Source organism: Ranitomeya imitator, chromosome 3 (assembly GCF_032444005.1).
Source record: "Ranitomeya imitator isolate aRanImi1 chromosome 3, aRanImi1.pri, whole genome shotgun sequence".
Taxonomy (NCBI): Eukaryota; Metazoa; Chordata; class Amphibia; order Anura; family Dendrobatidae; genus Ranitomeya; species Ranitomeya imitator.
Window position 1 is genome coordinate 407,906,910 of NC_091284.1, and position 21,229 is coordinate 407,928,138.

A 21,229-nucleotide genomic window follows, 5' to 3' on the forward strand; every position below is an offset into this window, starting at 1 on the left:
CTTATCTCCTCTTCCCACAATCGTATAGAAGATTTCTCCCGCGCATCACCCCTACTCTGGAACTCTCTACCACAACATATCAGACTCTCACCTACCATCAAAACCTTCAAAAAGAACCTGAAGACTCACCTCTTCCGACAAGCCTACAACCTGCAGTAACCACCGATCGACCAAACCGCTGCATGACCAGCTCTATCCTCACCTACTGTATTCTCACCCATCCCTTGTAGATTGTGAGCCTTCGCGGGCAGGGTCCTCACTCCTCCTGTACCAGTTATGACTTGTATTGTTTAAGATTATTGTACTTGTTTTTATTATGTATACCCCTCCTCACATATAAAGCTCCATGGAATAAATGGCGCTATAACAATAAATAATAATAATAATATTCCATTTGCACAACAGCATGTGGAATTGATTGTCAATCATATAAAACGAGGGTGGACATTTCAGCAAGATACTGATCCCAAACACACAGCCAAGAAAAATCTAAATTCATTTCAGAGAAAGAAAATAAAGCTGCTAGAATGTCCCAGCCAATCACCTGACCTGAATCCAATAAAAATTTATGGAATGAACTACAGCTCAAAGTTTGTAGAACGAGCCACGGGACCCTCAGGATTTGAAGAGGGTTTGTGTGGAAGAATGGGACAAATCACATCTGAGGAATGATTGTGACTAGTTACTGTAATCTTTTCAAGATCCTGGAGCATCCTAGCCAGACTCCAGGCCTTAACCCAATAGAAAATCTTTGCAGGGAGCTGAAACACAGCCCCGAAACCTGAAAGATCTGGAGAAGGTCTGTATGGAGGGGTGGGCCACAATCCACGCTGCAGTGTGTGCAAACTTGGTCAAGAACTACAGGAAACGTTTGATCCCTGTAATTGCAAACAAAGGTATCTATACCAAATATTAAGTTCTGTTTTTCTACTGTATCAAATACTTTTTCATGCAATAAAATGCAACTGAATTATTTAAAATTGATACAATGTGATTTTCTGTTTTCTATTGTTAGATTCTGTCTCACAGGTGAAGTGTACCTATGATAAATATTACAGACATCTCCATTACTTGTAGGTGGAAAAACTTGCAAAATCGGCAGTGTATGAAATACTTATTTTCCCGTGTGCATTTATGAATGAGTAATAAATACATATACAGTGTATGGGGGGCTTGAACTATGCAAATAACTATTTAGAAAATGGGTACCATAAACAAGATAAATCCATTAAGTGGGATGTAGGCATGTCATTCCACACATGAATACAAGTAAAATATAGGTGACTCCTAAAGCCTTGTCTAGAGAATCGGGACATGCATCACATAACTTATGTTGTTACTTCTGAAAGAAATAAAACTATTTCATGATTTTCAGTTGGCAGTGTATTATTACATTCACATTTACCTTCTGGCAGCTCCTGTCTATAGGGTCCACAGGGGTGGGTTTGGGATGAATAACCCTGACATCATCCCTTCCACATTCAAGAGCAGCCCACAACTCAGATACAAAAGTCTGGATAAAGCCTGCAAGACATGGTGACAAAAATGTTCAGGGATCAATAATAATGTAGCTTGAGTTTAACCCCTTCACTATGCAGCCAATTTCCGTTTCTGCGTTTCCATTTTTTCCTCCCCTTCTTCCCAGAGCCGTAGCTTTTTTAATGCTCTGTCCACATAGACGTATGAGGGCTTATTTTTTTTCATAATTTTAGTGGTGAAAATAAAATTTGAGGGCTGTGTCGCCTTTTCTGAGACTCGTAACATTTTCATTTGTTCGGTCGATAGTGCAGTTTGTGAGACAACATTTTAATTGAAACGATTTTCGGATAGATGTGACATTTTGATCGTTTGTTACAGCATTTTTTGTGGTACTGCAGCAATCAAAAGAAGTTAATTATACACTAGTAGTAATGAGTGAGCATGCTCGGCAGTGCTCGTTACTCGATCGAGCATTAGGGTGCTCGGGCACGCTAGTTATTAGGCCGAGTATATCTGGAGTGCTTGAGTAAAATGCTCGAGTTCTTGTCCCACATGTTTTGCGGCTGTTAGAAAGCCAATCAATATGCAGCAATGCAGTAGCCATGTTGGCTAATGGGATTACTGTGATTGGCTGGCCGCATCGCATCATTGGCTCTTAGACCCAGAGACCCGATGCTCAGACCACTGACTTCTGAAATAAGAAGATAAAATATTCACTGCTTCCCCTGCCCATCTATCAAGATGACTTCACTGCATTCAAACTGGCAACACTCGCTTTTAAATCTGCTCTCACCTCTGCTAAACAGGCCTACTTCACAACCCTTGTATCTTCCCTATCCTACAACCCCAAACAGTTATTCAAAACCTTTAACTCCCTTCTTCGCCCCCCACTGCCCCTTCCAACCTCCCTCATCTCTGCTGAGGACTTTGCCACACACTTTAAAAATAAGATCGACCAGACAAGGCAAGTCTTCTTTGTTCAACCACCACAACCCCTTTGTATACCAGACCAATACCCAAACCCCATAACCTCCCTATCCAACATCACTGAAGGGGGGCTTAATTGTCTCCTCTCCAAATCGCACCTCACCACCTGTGCGCTCGACCCCATCCCATCCCACCTCCTCCCCAACCTTACCACCACACTCATCCCATCCCTAACCCACCTCTTCAACCTACCACTAAATTCTGGCACCTTTCCTTCTGCTTTCAAATAAGCCACAATCATGCCTATCCTTAAAAAAACAAACACCAAAGAAAATAGCACTAGGCTACAAACCAATAAAATATATAGTTTTATTTATGACAAAAGATAAAAACATATGTCAACTACGTAAAAACGGGGAACAAGACAAAAATGCAGGCTGTAGGCTTTCTTGAAGAGGTGGGTTTTCAGGTTCCGTCTGAAGGATCCAAATGTGGTTGATAGTCGGATGTATTGGGGCAGAGAATTCCAGAGGATGGGGGATGTTCAGGAGAAGTCTTGGAGGCAGTTGGGTGAGGAGCGAATAAGTGTGGAGGAGAGAAGGAGGTCTTGGAAGGACCGGAGATTACGTGAGGCAAGATATCGGGAGATTAGTTCAGAGACATATGGAGGAGACAGGTTATGGATGGCTTTGTAGGTCAGTATTAGTAATTTGAACTGGATACGCTGAGGGAATGGGAGAAAGTGAAGAGATTTGCAGAGGGGGGAAGCGGAGGAGTAGCGAGGAGAGAGATGAATTAGTCGGGCAGCAGAGTTAAGGATGGACTGGAGAGGTGCAAGGGTGTTAGCAGGGAGGCCACAGAAAAGGATGTTGCAGTAGTCAAGGCGGGAGATGATGAGGGCATGCTCAAGCATTTTAGTAGATTGACGGTTGAGAAAAGGACGGATTCTGGAGATATTTTTGAGCTGGAGGCGACAGGAGGTGGAAAGAGCTTGGATGTGCGGTTTGAAGGACAGGGCAGAGTCGAAGGTTACTCCGAGGCAGCGGACTTCCGTTATGGGGGAAAGCATGATGTCATTGATTGCGATAGGTCAGGAAGGAAGATCTATGGGATGGAGGAAAGATGATGAGTTCAGATTTGTCCACATTGAGTTTGAGGAAGCGAGAGGAGAAGAAGGAGGATATGGCTGATAGGCACTCTGGGATTCTGGACAGCAGAGCGGTGACGTCTGGGCCAGAGAGGTAGATCTGAGTGTCATCAGCATAGAGGTGGTACTGGAATCCATGGAACTTTATGAGTTGTTCCAAGCCAAGTGTATAGATTGAGAAGAGTAGGGGTCCTAGAACAGAGCCTTGGGGGACTCCAACAGAGAGACGGTGGGATGAGGAGGTAGTGTGGGAGTGGGAGACGCTGAATGTTCGTTTGGAAAGGTACAAGGAGATCCAGGATAGGGCGTGGTCTTTGATGCCAAAAAAGGAGAGCATCTGTAGTAGGAGGCAGTGGTCAACTGTGTTGAAAGCAGAGGACAGGTCTAGAGGGAGGAATACAGAGTATTGTCCATTAGCTTTGGCTGTAAGTAGGTTGCTAGTAATTTTGGTCAGGGCTTTCTCAGTTGAGTGATGGGGGCGGAAACCAGATTGTAGATTGTCAGAGAGCAAGTTAGATGAGAGGTGGGAAGAAAGTTCAGAGTGGACGTGCTGCTCCAGGAGTTTGGAAGCAAATGGGAGCAGCGATATTGGGCGATAGCTGGACATAGCAGTTGGATCGAGGGTTGGCTTTTTATTGATAGTTATTAACTCCTATAAACTCGCAAGTCAATGAATAGCCCAGTAATGGCAACCATAAACACCAAAGAAAATAGCACTAGGCTAGAAAGCAATAAAATATATAGTTTTATTTATGACAAAAGATAAAAACATTTGTCAACTACGTAAAAACAGGGAACAAGACAAAAATGCAGGAACAACTGACGGGTATAGCTGGAAGAAATGGTAACAATAAGTGTAGAGTACCTTCAAAATATCAAATACTACCCAAATAGATATATCATATAAATATAACCAAAAAATTGCCCAGCGCTGCAGACCGTAGTGATCACGCACCAAAGAAGAATTAAATATATGTCACGTCCAAGGTGAATCATTAATAATTAATGTGCACAGTCACGAAATATAAATAAAAGATATATATGTGCATGTATAAGGTGCACGATCACTGCTAGACGCGGCGTCCGGGCATAAGATAAAATGATCACAGTATACAAAATGGAAGGAACATAATTACCTAAGTGCAGACCACCAGCCAGGGACCCACGACACCCGACGCGCGTTTCGCTGAGGAAAGCTTCGTCCAGGGGTGGTGGGTAACTGATAAGGAGGCTTATTTATAGTTGTCATTGGCCAATGACTGAGAGGCGCACTGACTCTCCATAAATATACCCAAAAGAAAGTTTGTATAGCCCATTATTAAAAACCATACAATTAAACAACATACACACATAATGATAATGAATAATAAATACATTATTCTAATATACGATTATTTTTAGTAGCCTCAAACAGTCTTTTCTGGAATATCCCTTGTCACTTCCGGGTGAAAAAAATCCAGTTTGTCTGATGACACTCAGATCTACCTCTCTGGCCCAGACGTCACCGCTCTGCTGTCCAGAATCCCAGAGTGCCTATAAGCCATATCCTCCTTCTTCTCCTCTCGCTTCCTCAAACTCAATGTGGACAAATCTGAACTCATCATCTTTCCTCCATCCCATAGATCTTCCTTACCTGACCTATCTATTGCAATCAATGACATCATGCTTTCCCCCGTACCGGAAGTCCCCTGCCTCGGAGTAACCTTCGACTCTGCCCTGTCCTTCAAACCGCACATCCAAGCTCTTTCCACCTCCTGTCGCCTCCAGCTCAAAAATATCTCCAGAATCCGTCCTTTCCTCAACCGTCAATCTACTAAAATGCTTGAGCATGCCCTCATCATCTCCCGCCTTGACTACTGCAACATCCTTTTCTGCGGCCTCCCTGCTAACACCCTTGCACCTCTCCAGTCCATCCTTAACTCTGCTGCCCTACTAATTCATCTTTCTCCTCGCTACTCCTCCGCTTCCCCCTCTGCAAATCTCTTCACTTTCTCCCATTCCCTCAGCGTATCCAGTTCAAATTACTAATACTGACCTACAAAGCCATCCATAACCTGTCTCCTCCATATGTCTCTGAACTAATCTCCCAATATCTTGCCTCACGTAATCTCCGGTCCTTCCAAGACCTCCTTCTCTCCTCCACACTTATTCGCTCCTCACCCAACCGCCTCCAAGACTTCTCCTGAACATCCCCCATCCTCTGGAATTCTCTGCCCCAATACATCCGACTATCAACCACATTCGGATCCTTCAGACGGAACCTGAAAACCCACCTCTTCAAGAAAGCCTACAGCCTGCACTGACCCCGCTGGCTCCTCATCACTACCAAAGCTAACACCTCACCAACACCGGAGCTCCTGCAACCCTCAACCTACTGTCTCCTTCCCCATATTCCTGTAGATTGTAAGCCCGCAAGGGCAGGGTCCTCGCCCCCCTGTATCAGTCTGTCATTGTTAGTTTGTTTACTGTAAGGGAAATCTGTAACTTGTATGTAACCTCTTCTCATGTACAGCACTATGGAATCAATGGTGCCATATCTATATACATAATTGTCTAAGGGGTACTTCCGTCTGTCTGTCTGTCCTTCTGTCACGGTTATTCGTTCGCTGATTGGTCTCGGCAGCTGCCTGTCATGGCTGCCGCGACCAATCAGCGACGGGCACAGTCCGATTAGTCCCTCCCCTACTCCCCTGCACTCACTGCCCGGCGCCCGCTCCATAATCCCCTCCACTCACCGCTCACACAGGGTTAATGGCAGCGGTAACGGCCCGCGGTGTAACGCACTCCGTTACCGCTGCTATTAACCCTGTGTGTCCCCAACTATTTACTATTGATGCTGCCAATGCGGCATCAATAGTAAAAATGTCATGTTAAAAATAATAGAAAAAAAAAAACCTGCTATACTCACCCTCTGCCGCCTTTCTCGCTCCTCTCCACGCTCCCGGGACCGCGCCATTACAAGCAGCAGCTTCCGCTTCCGTCCCAGGGCTGGTGTGCGACAAGGACCTGCCGTGACGTCACGGTTGGTCATGTGACCGCGACGTCATCATAGGTCCTGCTCACACCAGCCCTGGGAGCGGAAGCTGGCGCTTGCAATGAAGCGGTCCCGGGAGCGTGGAGAGGAGCGAGAAAGGCGGCGGAGGGTAAATATAGCAGGACTTCAACGGGCTATAGGTGAGTATATGTTTATTTTATTTTTTTTTAAGTTTCTATACTACATGGCTCTGTGCTGGGCAATATACTACGTGACTGGGCAATATACTACGTGGCTCTGCTATATACTATGTGGCTGGGCAATATACCGTACTACGTGGGCTGTGCTATATTATACTATGTGGCTGGGCAATATACTACGTGACTGGGCAATATACTACGTGACTGGGCAATATACTCCGTGACTGGGCAATATACTACGTGATTGGGCAATATACTACGTGACTGGGCAATATACTACGTGGCTGGGCAATATACTACGTGACTGGGCAATATACTACGTGACTGGGCAATATACTACGTGACTGGGCAATATACTACATGGCTGGGCAATATACTACGTTGCTGGGCAATATACTAAGTGGACATGCATATTCTAGAATACCCGATGCGTTAGAATCGGACCACCATCTAGTAAATAAATAATAACAATAATATTCATTAGGCATTTCCATCTGCTTAACTGGCCGATGAGTTATTTAAAAACAAATAAACACACACAAAAGTCCTTTATTTAAAAAAAAAAACAAAAAAAACCTTCCCAACAATTCCCCTCATTTACCCCTTTATTACAAAGTAAAGGTCCCGCACAAGTCTGACGAAGTCCCTGACACTACGATCAGCGCTCCAACGTCCGCAACATATGAAGCCTCGCTCACACAGGTAGGGCGTATTTTTGGGGGAAATAATTTGGTGAAAGAAGGTGTCTGGGCTTTTGTATTGTTAAAATAAAGGACGTATAGGTGTGTGTGTGTTTGTTGATTTTTACTTAGAGGGATAGTAATGGGGGTGTCTGCCTGATGCCTCTCCATTACTAACCCCTGGGCTAGGTGTCAGCGCCAGCTGCTGACATCAACTCCTAATCCCATTACCCAGATTGTCACCACACCAGGGCAATCAGAAAGAGCTGAGACAGGGCCCCAGAATAGGGTGGGAATGGGCCAATAACCATGGACCTTCCCAGCCTGGTATCAGCCCGCAGATGTCTGCTTTGCCTTAGCTGGTTATTAAAGATAGGGGGAAATCCTAAGCCATTTTTAAATGTATTTATTTATTCCTAGAAAGCTGCCAGGTATCTGCTGTGTCGTTGTGTTTGACACGCAGCAGCGATCTGGATCTGCTTTACGGCCGGCCGGCGCTCACAGTCAGTGTGGGAAGCTGAGGCCGGGGGACAGACACTGGAATGTAAGTATGTAGTGTTTTTATTTTTTTTTACATTTACAATTGTAACCAGGGTAAACATCGGGTTACTAAGCATGGCCCTGCGCTTAGTAACCCGATGTTTGCCCTGGTTACCAGGGGACTTTGGCATCGTTGGTCGCTGGAGAGCTGTCTGTGTGACAGCTCTCCAGCGACCACAAGGCGACGAAACAGCGACGCTGAAGCGATCGGCATCGTTGCCTATATCGCTGCAGCGCCACTTAATGTGACGGTACCTAAACAGCATTCATTGCTGTACAAAAAGGCAGGTAATGAAATAGAGAGGGGAACTCCATGTAATTTTTTTACATTATTTATTTATTGCGAAAAACGACAGGGAAAGAGATGGCGTTTTTTTTTCTTTGCTTTTTCTTTTATTTTGCCTTAGGCTAGGGTCACATTGCGTTATGTGACCGCGTTTAACAGACTACGTTACACCGCGGCATAACGCGGTGTAAAGTAGTCCGTTAACGCCGCCATTGCCTGTAATGGCGAACGCATCGCTAGCGCACGCCCACATTGGGCGTGCGCTAGCGATGTGCCATCATTTGAGTGATGGACCGCGAACGCTGCAAGCAGCGTTTGCGGTCCGTTCCTCGCTAGGCAGATCGGGGATCTGCGCTAGCGGGATCGGCTAACGCGATCCCTTTTGGGACATTGCGTTAGCGCAGTCCGTAGCGCTATGTGCTAAACGGACTGCCCTAATGCAATGTGACCCTAGCCTTATTATATAGGAAAGAATGTTACCTAACATTTTTCCATGTAAAATCCATTTTATCATCGGTTTTGAATGTTTTATTGTCAGTCCATAAAAGTGGCGTAATACCCTGACAACAGCAGAGACCTGTGAGTCAGAGATGCGTCCAGGGGTCTTCCCCATGTTGTTCCCATTCCATTTCACCAGCGTTTCCATCCATTTGAGCGATTTTCCAGCCCCCCAGACCCACTAGAAGGGTCTGCCAGAAAAATGCTCGAATTTCCCATTGACTTCCATTATACTCGTTACTCAAGTAGAACATCCGAGCATTACGATTTGCTTGATTCGAATGACCCTATAATTTTAGTGCTCGCCCATTATTATTCGCCTCAGGTGTATTTTTTAATCTTTATTTTTAATGGGGGAAAAAGAGGGATGATTTCAACGTATGTTTTTTTTCATATTTGTTTTTTACTTTTCACTGCTCTTGTAAGTTCCATTTAGGGAACATGAAGCTGCGATCGTCTGATTGCTTGTGCTATATACAGTGGTGCCAAAGCATCACTGCCTATAGTGAAAATTACGATCTCCTTAGATTCCCAACCACAAGCAGGGTTTCAAGCGTGCCCCACAATGACAAGCACGGAGGTCTTCAACAGACCTTCTGCTGTCATAGACCCAAAGGAGTCAGTGGCATTTAACTAGTTAACACCCGGGGGAGGAACATGGATCCACCAGCATCTGTTTGAGGCACATGACAGCTGATCAGATCAGAAACCAATCGTTTCATACAAATATTACCTGATTTTTGGAGGGCTACTGCACCGGGCGCTGTCGCTGCAACCTGTGTTACCAAAACCCCATAGCCAAATTTTTCACTTCTGTTAACCTGCAAAAAATAGATCAATATGTATATATTTCAGAGACATGCAACTACTAAGCATATGTTTGATATTGAAGCATCATAAGTAATTAAATAATGCAACATCCAGGTAACCAATGGTCACTTGTTAGAACTGCTCTGTGAAGGCTCTAATATATCAACCTCAGTGAGGCTCAGCCGCATAATCTCATTAGTACAGGCGACCACACAACTTAGAACATTGACAGCTGTTCCCCTCCCTGCCCCCACATATACAAACATGCACTCTCATCATCATCTTGAAAAACAAAGCTACGGAAAGGACAAAGTACAGCTGGGCTATCACTTTAGCACTTAAAACACAGTAAAAACAAAGCTATTAATATTCTAATCTTCTTCAGACATATTTTATGTTATCGAAAGTTCCATTGTTCCTCTTAATTCTACAATCTTGGGACAACCTACCTGGAGTTTTTTTGTAAATCTGCCAAACATATAATGTATGCACTCATTGATGGCTCCAGTCTGCTGGAGAAGGAGAAGTCCTCTTGGAGTAGATGCAAAATTTAACAAACTGTCCAGTAATGATTCCTCCCAAACCAATCTATGGCACAAAAAGATACATTACCACACTGAAACATCATGTGCACTGTAGCAAGGCCTGTTAGGCGACGGTTAAGTCCTGGCACTGCAGGTCTGGGTTAGCAGTTCACTGCAGAGTGTTGTCAAGAACCAGGAAATGGATGAGTGGAATGTGTGAAGGCTGGTGAGTGACCAGCCAAAATGTGAGCCGTAGCTAGGAGACAGACAAGCCAGGGTCTCTCTCTGAAATTGATACTGCCAATGTCAGTGGGTGTCGCTGCTTATTCAGTGTATCTACCGAAGTATTTTCATGTATACTTGCCAGACGGCGTATTGCATGCATACCTTCTGGAATACTGAGTGCATACCTGCTAGAGAATTGACCTGCCATATGTACTGTACTTCCCTGCTGTGCTTACCTTTATGCTGGAGCAGGCTGTTTTGTGTTAATGTCCCTCGGAGGTCTATGGAGCTAATAAACCTTGCCTTATTGAACTAAAACATTGCCTGTGTGAACACTACCTGAGCAAATCCCTACAATATGGACCAGAGATGGTGTGAATCGCAGAACCTAGCTACCAGGTCAGTAATCTATGGAGGGGTTCCCTGAAAACTGCATACTACCCCCATGCATCCACGGCTCTTCTTTTGATTTGCCAGTCTGGCGCAACGTCACGTGTACATCACGCCACAAGGATGATATCATGCCAGACCAGCTAATCAAAAGAGGAGCTGTGGATGACAGGCGGTACGAGGGGAAAATCAACACAAGCGGTCACGTGATGACTAGACAATGTGCAACCTTGCTCAACACAAGTGACTTGAACAAGGCCAAACATGACTAGTCGGAATGTGTCCAGAAGTATGCACATTGCATACATGAGGTCACATAACCGCTCGCTCCCGGGGAATATTGGCAGAGTGCATGCTGTGAGGATTCACAATTCTGCAGTCACATAGAATGATTGCAGACTTGAACCTCAAGCCTGGACAACCCATATAAGAGCCTTTAACCTGCGATTACTTGATTGCTATCCAATACACTGCAATTCTGTAGTCTTACGGTCAATTGCTGAATTAAAGGGAACCTGTCACCCTCAAAATGGAAGATGAGCTAAGCCCACCATCATCAGGGGCTTATCTACAGCATTCTGTAATACTGTAGGTAAGCCACCGATGTAACCTGAAAGATGAGAAAAAGAGGTTAGATTATACTTACCTGGGCGGGCGGTTCTGATCCGATGGGCGTCGCGGTCCGGTCCGGGGCCGCCCATCTTCTTACGATGACGTCCTCTTCTTGTCTTCACGCTGCAGCTCCGGCACAGGCGTACTTTGTCTGTCCTGTTGAGGGCAGAGCAAAGTACTGCATTGCGCAGGCGCCGGGAAAGGTCAGAAAAGCACAGCGCCTGCGCACTGCAGTACTTTGCTCTGCCCTCAAAAGCACAGACAAAGTATTCCTGCGCCGGAGCTGCAGTGTGAAGACAAGAAGAGGACGTCATCGTAAGAAGATGGGAGGCCCCGGACCGGACCGCGACACCCATCGGATCGGACCGCAGCGGGGACCGCCCCTGGGTGAGTATAATCTAACCTCTTTTTCTCATCTTTCAGGTTACATCGGCGGCTTATCTACAGCATTCCAGAATGCTGTAGATAAGCCCATGATGCCGGTGGGCTTAGCTCACCTTCCATTTTGGGGATGACAGGTTCCCTTTAACATTCCCCTATGAAGCCTAACCATCCCCATTTCTAACCTTCCAAATGCATATAACACAGCCAGCAGTCTGTGCGCAGTACATGTACATATATGGCAGATGTAACCAAGTGGTTAAATGTAACTATCGGGCTAGTTGTCCTCGTGCCTCCTGGTCCAACCACACCCCAGGAAATTAATGAGCTCTGACAATGCAGGCTACTTACAGCCCTTGGGAATCCTGACTTCCGAATGATAGAGACATAGCCCCAGCGACAGGGGTTGGAGTCCTTTCAGAAATTAAAACGGTCTGTGAAGAAATAAGAGTAGTGCAGTGTATGACATCTGTAGATATTTTTATTGGCTGAGTACATAGAATGGCAAACAAGCTTTACACATATATGTAGACAGCATACTTGAGATCCATTTGTCAGGACAGGGGGTTAATGTCATGCACCCGGATGTAATGATTTGACAGTGTGAGGACAGTTGGGCTTTGCAGCGTAGATTTGCCTTCTTTTTCTGTTGGTACCGCGAGAATAATATAACTATATTATATTGCTAATTTCACAAAACGTAAATCCTTATGGCTGCCACAAAAAAGGGCACTAACTCCATTATACAATTCTCTATACAATCTAGTCTCGCTGTGCTTTTCAGTTTCTCTTCAAATATGTAACATTAACCCCTTCACAACTTGTGCCATAAATGTACAGCGCAAGTTGGAAGCGGGTATATGGAGCAGGCTCACGGGTTGAGCCTGCCCCATACCTGGCTGGTAATGGCTGTGTTTTAAAGCCGGGATCTGCCTCTAACAATCGTGGGCCTGTTAAATGGAGACTAACAAGAAAAGTTAAAAAAAAAAAAAGTTAAAAAAATTAAATAAAAAAAAACAAAAAGTTCAAATCACCGCTCAATTCTTTATTTAAAGTAAAGATAATAAAAATATTTTTTTTTAAAATGCATACATATGGCACCGTTAGTTCAGAAAAGTCAACACTATAAGGAAAACTCAAGAACGCTAAAATTATGTTTTTTTGGTTGATGCAATACCACAAAAAATACTGCAACAAGCAATCAAAACATCACATCTATCCCAAAATGGCATCTGTAAGAACGTTGTTCTCTTTTTGTGCATATCACTTCTAATTTTATTATGGCCTGCTGGTGGGAAACTGGCATCATGTATTTAATGGAAATTGACGTTACCTTTCTCCAGGCGGCTGCAATGCATACATGTAGTTGGTAAGGAGCCAGCACATGGAGACCTTCACAAGTCTGGTACATTTGACGACACACAAGCAGGAATGATCCTTTCAAGACAGGCAGTAGATCAGATTCCGTTAACATGGTAATATCGTCGTTGAGAAGTTTCTTGGAAAATTGGGCAATGACATGAGCCCCTGCGGAACTAGAATGACATATGCAAGATTTAGAATTGGGCAGTTACGTGGATATCTGCAGAACTATGCCCATAGATACAAGCTTATCAGCAGAGACATCATTCAATTAGTGAAATGACAGATAAAATGAAGAATAGAATGTTTTGTCTCATTTTTTCAGTGGCTTCTTACCAGGAGATAAAGCAGTTGGCAGACAACATCAATATGTCCCAAGGATGTTTGTGCGGTCTAGTGGGTGAGCTATGTAGTCAATCACTAGACGCAGCACTTGTTCTTGGATGCCCATAATGGCATATAACAGCAATGCTCTGGGGCAGCACATGCTTTTTGACATTACAAAATTCTTCATTTTAGCAAAAAAGTACACAACGCTGAAACTGCCATATCTCGTAATTGTCAAGGTGGCTTTGTGTGTGTTAGCAAGGTTCATTAAGTGGCGTGTGCCTCTTGTTGAATAAGGTGTATTGTACACCTGGGAGCCTGCACATTAACACTGGCGTGTGCAATACCGATCTTGATGAATTATCCCTGTAGAGTTTATTTCCTAACTGATTTGGCTTTAAAAACGTTACATGAAGATGAAATCTGCCTTCTATATATTAGTGATCTAGCTCAGCATTGAGGACCATGAGTGGTGCTAGGGAGTCAGATCTGAGCCAAAGAGGTGTATACTCAGCATTAGATCCCCTCAGATTGGGAGACCCAGCTGCCATTTTATATCAGTTGTGTGACATGGAGAATCCCTGTGACTTATTTTCCAGAAGACCTTACCTATCTTTAGGAGAATCTGTCTTTTCTCCATAGAGAAGTAAGGAGAGCCCTGCTTCATTAGAGGCAATCCTGGCCAAAATATCAGCGAGAAAGGTCAGTGTGCATTCATCGCAGTTCTGGTGAACCTGAAAACACAAAAAGAACTCAGGAGTGACATTATATGAGTGCCAATCATATACGTCGCCTCCAAAAATCTAAATATCCCCAGTATGTGTTCAAGTTGTGGGAACACAATCCTGCTGTAATAGTGATGATGAAAGGTACACTGCAGCCAAGTTTTAGATGGCGTCTGTGAACAAGCTATATAGTTCCCATTATAGTGCCACATGAGTGGTCACCTCAGGGGAGTGAGCGGCCTACAAATGCCATACTGGCTACCACCAAGATTTCTACACGTGACATTAAGATATGTTAAATTAAATATTTTATATTTCGTGAGAGAAAAGAAGGGAGGCAGCTACGTCATGTATGCCAACCTATTAAAAGGTTGGTCTGGTGTATAAAAAAAAAAAAAACACTGTCCTATACCCTATTATGGCATTTTGAGTTAAAGTGAACCGGTCACCAGTTTTTTCATATATGACCGAATATCTTCACATTCATAAGTGCTTGGGCTTCATTCCACAGGTGCACTTTGCTTTGCCGTACTGCAGGCAGAGCACAAAACATGGCCGCACAGGCACAATTTGCTCTGCCGTACTGCATGCAGAGCATTAAACATGGCTGCACAGGCGCACTTTTCTCTGCCGTACTGCAGGCAGAGCATAAAACATGGCCGCACAGGCGCACTTTGCTATGCCGTACTGCAGGCAGAGCATAAAACATGGCCGCACAGGCGCACTTTACTCTGCCGTACTGCAGGCAGAGCATAAAACATGGCTGCACAGGCGCACTTTGCTCTGCCATACTGCAGGCAGAGCATAAAACATGGCCACACAGGCGCACTTTGCTCTGCCGTACTGCAGGCAGAACCAGAAACTGAGTATAATCCAAAACAATAATACTTTTATTGTATAGTACACAAAGAATGACAAAAATCTAAAACTGAACTGGTCACCTAATCACAGGGACCGGGTGCTAACATACAATCAGCCTAAAAAATATTTTGTAAACAGTCATATCCTACCTACAAATTGAAAAAATGCCAGATGATGTATCTACATAACAGCAACAATGTCTCTAGATAGTTAACAGACTAATTCAAATAGAGTGCAGAGTGCACAAAGTAATGTCAGTGGAAATGCAGACATAACATGCCGTTACAACTCACAATATCACTCTCAATAGGCAGCACTGGTGCACTCTGACGGAAAATATATTTACATAAAGTACAAAGTGCTTGCGACACCGTCAGTGCATCACCACTGCCCATATAGCAAAAGTTTTGTGCAGAAGGAGATAACATATAATCTTACCAATAAAGAAAGGCTGCAATGCCAGCGGACCCGGTCCCTGCCGCCGCAACGCACGTTTCGTTATGAACTTCCTCAGGAGGCGTGGGTGAAGCACCTTGGTCAGGCCCCCCGACGAAGGTGCTTCACCGAAACGCGCGTTGGGGTGGGCGCACGCTCCCTGGACATCTTGACCACATTACTCTAAGGTAATAACAATGTACTATTGGCTTTGGGGATTCTAGATGTGATTATGGTGGGAATTGGTAACCCCTAGAGGACTGGTCTCTTAGCTACAGTGGTAATTGCCTATTGATCTTGTAAATGGCCAGGCACCAGCATTATATACGTAGTGGTGCATGTCCAGGGATTCGTGCTCCCCTATTTTTTGCACAGTATTCTTTTATAGTTATGGTTCATTTGTTTCATTCCTGTCCACTTGTGTCTGTAAGCTTTTAAATAATAAAGGAATTTTGTACTCTTTGACAAAAATTGGGACTTGAGTATCATCTGTTTTGTGGTGGTGTTGTGAACAACAGTGATGATAGGTCACATTGTCCTCTGCATGTATGGGTATTTAGCTCTGTCATTATGACTGTATACACAATGCAGATACGCCTTATAAGCTGTTATTTATTTTTATAAATGATGTAGATAAGGGAACTGAGAGTAAACTGATCAAATTTACAGATGATGCAAAGCTAGGATAGCTAAGAATAGAAAAGACAGGGAAAGGATTTAGACGGCTCTAGATAAGCTTGAACATTGGGCAGCGTCTAATTAGAATGGTATGTAACAGGGAGAAATGCAAAATTCTACATCTGGGCAAGAAAAACTAAAAAATACATCTACAGATTGGGAGGAATAGAACTAAGCAACAGCACATAAGAAAAAGACTTGTATACTAACAGTGCACATTGGGCAACAGTGTGATGGAGCAACAAAAAAGGCAAATACAGTTCTGGGATGTATTAAGAGACTTATACAGTCTAGATCACATGAAGTAATTCTCCCCATCTACTCCTCCTTGTTCAGGCCTCATCAGGAATACTGTGTCCAGTTCTGGGCACCACATTTTAAAAAAGACATTGAAAAACTGGAGCAAGTTCAGGGAAGAGCTACCAGGATGGTGAGTGGACTGCAAAGTATGTCCTATGAGGAACGGTTAAAGGATCTGGGAATGTTTAGCTTGCAACAAAGAAAGCTAAGAGGAGACTTAATAGCTGTCTACAAATATCTGAAGGGCTGTCACAATGTAGAGGGATCATCCTTATTCTCATTTGCACATGAAAACACGAGAAGCAATGGAATGAAACTGAAAGGGAGAAGATACAGATTAGATGCAGGAAAAATCTTTTTGACACTGAGGGTGGTCAATGAGTGGAACAGGCTGCCAAGAGAGGTGGTGAGTTCTCCTTCAATGGAAGTCTTCAAACAGAGGCTGGACAGACATCTGTCTGAGATGGTTAAGTGAATCCTGCATTGGGCAGGGGGCTGAAGACGATGACCCTGGAGGTCCCTTCCAGCTCTAACATTCTATGAGTGCCAGCACTGACCTTTTTTCCTTTCAGCAGTTTTTGAATTGGAGACAGCAGACTCGATATAACAGCCCCAGTGTGCAGACATTCACTGGCACATTCTTTCCGATCACACAGCATTTGGAGAACTTCCATAGCTAGATGTGCTGGGGCAAAGCTGCCTGGGAGTACAACAATGCATTTACAAAAAAAATTAAAATAGAAATAATTTTAAATGGCAACAGTATAATGCATAATGTATTTTTGATCTTGTAGCATCCCTACCCATGGATGTCCATTACAGAAAGGGAATTCTAGTCTAATATACTACATGGAGGGCAAATGAACTTAGAGCGATTCAGAATCCCTAAAACACACGGGTATCAGTACTATGAAATGTCTGAATCCCGCCTGCAATTTAGGAGATATTTGCCACTACAGCTCTCAGACAGAAGTAAAATGATGGACTTTTCCATAGAGTAGCAGCCCATCATTGTACGAAACGATCCATATAGACCACAGAAAAGTAGCAGTCGGACCAGTGCTCTATGCCTGTTCTATCCAGCCATATAATTGCTGTCTAGAAAGTTTAGTAATTTTTTTTATGTCTCCGTTATTACATTGTATTTTTGTGTGTATTAATCCTTGCTATATTTCATATTGTAAGGTAACAGCACCATCTGCTGGCAGTTTAATGCATAGATTCTAGTTTAATTTGCAATGTGTTATGGGAAGTTCCTAGGGCATTGTGTGATTGTTCCTGTTGCATTGTGGTCTTATTATGACACTCTGAAGGGAACAGCAGCCATTGTTCCTCCATGCGTCTGAGGAGAAACCACACCATTCGTTTTCTTCATGCTCCTTAAACAGCCTGCTCTAAGGGTACCGTCACACAGTGCAATTTTCATCGCTACGACGGTACGATCCGTGACGCTCCAGCGTCGTAACAATATCGCTCCAGCGTCGTAGACTGCTGTCACACTTTGCAATCTACGACGCTGGAGCGATAATTTCATGACGTATGTGCGATGTAGAAGCCGTTGGTTACTATGCGCACATCGTATACGATATATGTTACACCATGCAATCATGCCGCCACAGCGGGACACTAGACGACGAAAGAAAGTTTCAAACGATCTGCTACGACGTACGATTCTCAGCGGGGTCCCTGATCGCAGGAGCGTGTCAGACACTGCGATCTCGTAACTATATCGCTCGAACGTCACGAATCGTGCCGTCGTAGCGATCAAAATTGCACTGTGTGACGGTACCCTTAGCATAGTTGGTAAGCCACTATCTGTGTGTAACAGTCCTGTTTATTAATATCTTTGCTGTACTAAGTAGGTAATCATCAGTTTGTACCTCATGTTACCTTGTATTATCTCATGTTACCTGTGTATTGCAGAATATTTGTATTTTATGTACTGTACAGTTATATATTCTGAAATGCTCCTGTTATTGCATCCTATAGTTTGACCCTTTCCTGTCAAATCTGCAATCAATAAAAGAAGGTTACAACTTTACAGCCTCTTTTTCTTAAAGAAGAAAGGGGTTTAGCTACATGTCTCATTGCACAACATGCTAACGTGTATGAGGACAGTATAATGCCGCTCCAGATATTTTTTATGTAGATATTTCGACAATTGTTCAGACAGGCAACATAGCAAAGAAAAATCCCAGCAGCAAAACAAAATCTATTGAAAATATATCCACATTAATTTCAAGTTCAGAAAAATAAATCCGGAGCCTGCCTCACTTTCCTATGTATTCAAACTGTGGTGTCCTTATTTGTGGCCCACATACAGTGAAGGAAATAATTATTTGATCCCTTGCTGATTTTGTAAGTTTGCCCACTGACAAAGACATGAACAGTATTTAATTTTAAGGGTAGGTTATTTTTAACATTGAGAGATACAATATCAAACATAAAATACAGAAAATCACATTGCATAAATAATATAAATTTATTTGCATTTTGCAGTGAGAAATAAGTATTAGATCAGGGGCGCAACAACTGAGGTCGCAGCTGTGACCGGGCCCGGAGTGCTTAGGGGCCCGCCTAGTCCAGCAAACAAGTAGCCGGGAAACTCAGCAGACAAGTCACACACCCTGACTTGTCATGCTGCAAAGGGTGTGTGACTTGTCATGCTGCAAAGAATACCTCTGAGTCATTGGATGCTATGGGCATAAAAGGAGATAAACTCATGGTGTGGCCACAATCTTCCCCTGACCTCAACCCTATAGTGAACCTTTGGAGTATCATCAGGCAAAAATATGAGGGTCGGAGGCAGCAGCAGCTCTGGGAGGCTATTCTAACTTTATGCAAAGAAATACAAGCAGAAACTCTCCAAAAACTCACAAGTTCAATGGATGCAAGAATTGTGAAGGTGATATCAAAGAAGGGGTCCTATGGTAACATGTAACTTGGCCTGTTAGGCGGTTTTGGAGTTAAATAGCTTTTTTTGTTCAATGAATGTGACCTCCTAATGCTGCAAATTCCACAAATGAGCATTTTCAGTTCTTCAAAACATATCAAAAGTTTAGAAATTCTACTGTGCCTAATAATTTGGAACAGTGCATTTTGAGTTTTTATTTATTTTGGAGATTATACTGTTATCATTGGGAGGTTTCTTCAATATAATTCGATGTATACTCTAACGGGTGATGACTTATTAGACTGAATGTCATTTGCACCGACCATTTAGGAAAATCTGAGAAAAATATAATTTGTATAATAATTTGGAACACAGTGTATATATATGGCTGTACTGTGCGCATAGGACCTGTGATGAGGTCACAGGAGGGGAGGAGTCAGGGGTCATGATCAGGGGCCTCATTAGGTCTGACTATACAACATTGCAACAAAACTATAGTGTGCAAAATGAATAGGGAAAATGTGAATTTGGGTGGGAAATATTTTGGCATGGGGAGGGCCCCATTTGAAAGTTCGCACCGGGGCCTATAACTTTGTAGTTACGCCACTGTATTAGATCGCCTACCAACCATTAAGAGTTCTGGCTCCTACAGAACAGTTAGACGCTCCTAATCAACTCGTTACCTGCGTTAAAGACAATTGTCTTACATAGTCACGATTATAAAAGACTCCTGTCCACAGACTCAATTAATCAGTCACACTCTAACCTCTACAACATGGGCAAGACCAAAGATCTTTATAAGGATGTCAGGGACAAGATCCCAGACCTGCATAAAGCTGAAATGGGCTGCAAAACCATAAGTAAGACGCTGGGTGAGAAGGAGACAACTGTTGATGCAATAGTAAGAAAATGGAAGAAATACAAAATGACTGTCAATCGACATCGATCTGGGGCATCATGCAAAATCTCACCTCGTGGGGTATCCTTGATAATTGGGAAGGTGAGATATCAGCCTTAAACTACACGGTGGGAACTTATTAATGTTCTCAAGGCTGCTGAGACCACAGTCACCAAGAAAACCATTGGTAACACATTACGACGTAAAGGTTTAAAATCCTGCAGTGCCCGCAAGGTCCACCTGCTCAAGAAGGAACATGTGCAGGCCCGTCTGAAGTTTGCCAATGAACACCTGGATGATTCTGTGAGTGAGTGGGAGAAGGTGCTGTGGTCAGATGAGACAAAAATTGAGGTCATTGGCATTAACTCAACTCGCCGTGTTTGGAGGAAGAGAAATACTGCCTATGACCCAAAGGACACCATCCCCACTGTCAAGCATGAAGGTGGAAACATTATGTTTTGGGGGTGTTTCTCTGCTAATGGCACAGGACTACTTCACCGCACCAATGGGAGAATGGATGGAGCCATGTACCGTAAAATCCTGAATGACAACCTCCTTTCCTCCGCCAGGACATTAAAAATGGGTCATGGCTGGGTCTTCCAGCAAGAAAATGACCAAAACATTCAGCCAAGGCAACGAGTGGCGCAAAAAGAAGCACATTAAGGTCATGGAGTGGCCTAGCCAGTCTCCAGACCTTAATCCCATAGAAAACTTATGGAGGGAGTTGAAGCTCCAAGTTGTCAAACGACAGCCTCAAAATCTTAATGATTTAGAGATTATCTGCAAAGAGGAGTGGAGCAAAATTCCTTCTGACATGTGCGCAAACCTCATCATCAACTACAATAAATGTCTGACTGCTGTGCTTGCCAACAAGGGTTTTGTGATCCAAGTATTACGTCTCGTTTGCCAGAGGGATCAAATACTTATTTCTCACTGCAAAATGCAAATAAATTGATATACTTTATACAATGTGATTTTCTGGATTTTATTTTTGATATTCTATCTCTAAATGTTAAAATTAACCTACCCTTAAAATTATAGACTGTTCATGTCTGTCAGTGGACAAACTTACAAAAT

General features: G+C 43.5%; 1 protein-coding gene across 1 annotated transcript in view; it reads right to left on the reverse strand.

Annotated features, from left to right (window-relative positions):
• TBC1D32 (TBC1 domain family member 32) overlaps window positions 1–21,229 on the reverse strand; it is a 199,274-nt gene that overhangs the window by 38,657 nt on the left and 139,388 nt on the right. The window contains exons 15-21 of the mRNA XM_069757119.1: window positions 16,919–17,061; window positions 13,972–14,096; window positions 13,007–13,208; window positions 12,025–12,107; window positions 9,991–10,129; window positions 9,465–9,552; window positions 1,406–1,524 (exon numbers count right to left, since the gene is read on the reverse strand). Coding sequence (XP_069613220.1) covers window positions 1,406–1,524; window positions 9,465–9,552; window positions 9,991–10,129; window positions 12,025–12,107; window positions 13,007–13,208; window positions 13,972–14,096; window positions 16,919–17,061 — 899 coding nt within the window. The remainder of the gene's footprint in view (window positions 1–1,405; window positions 1,525–9,464; window positions 9,553–9,990; window positions 10,130–12,024; window positions 12,108–13,006; window positions 13,209–13,971; window positions 14,097–16,918; window positions 17,062–21,229) is intronic.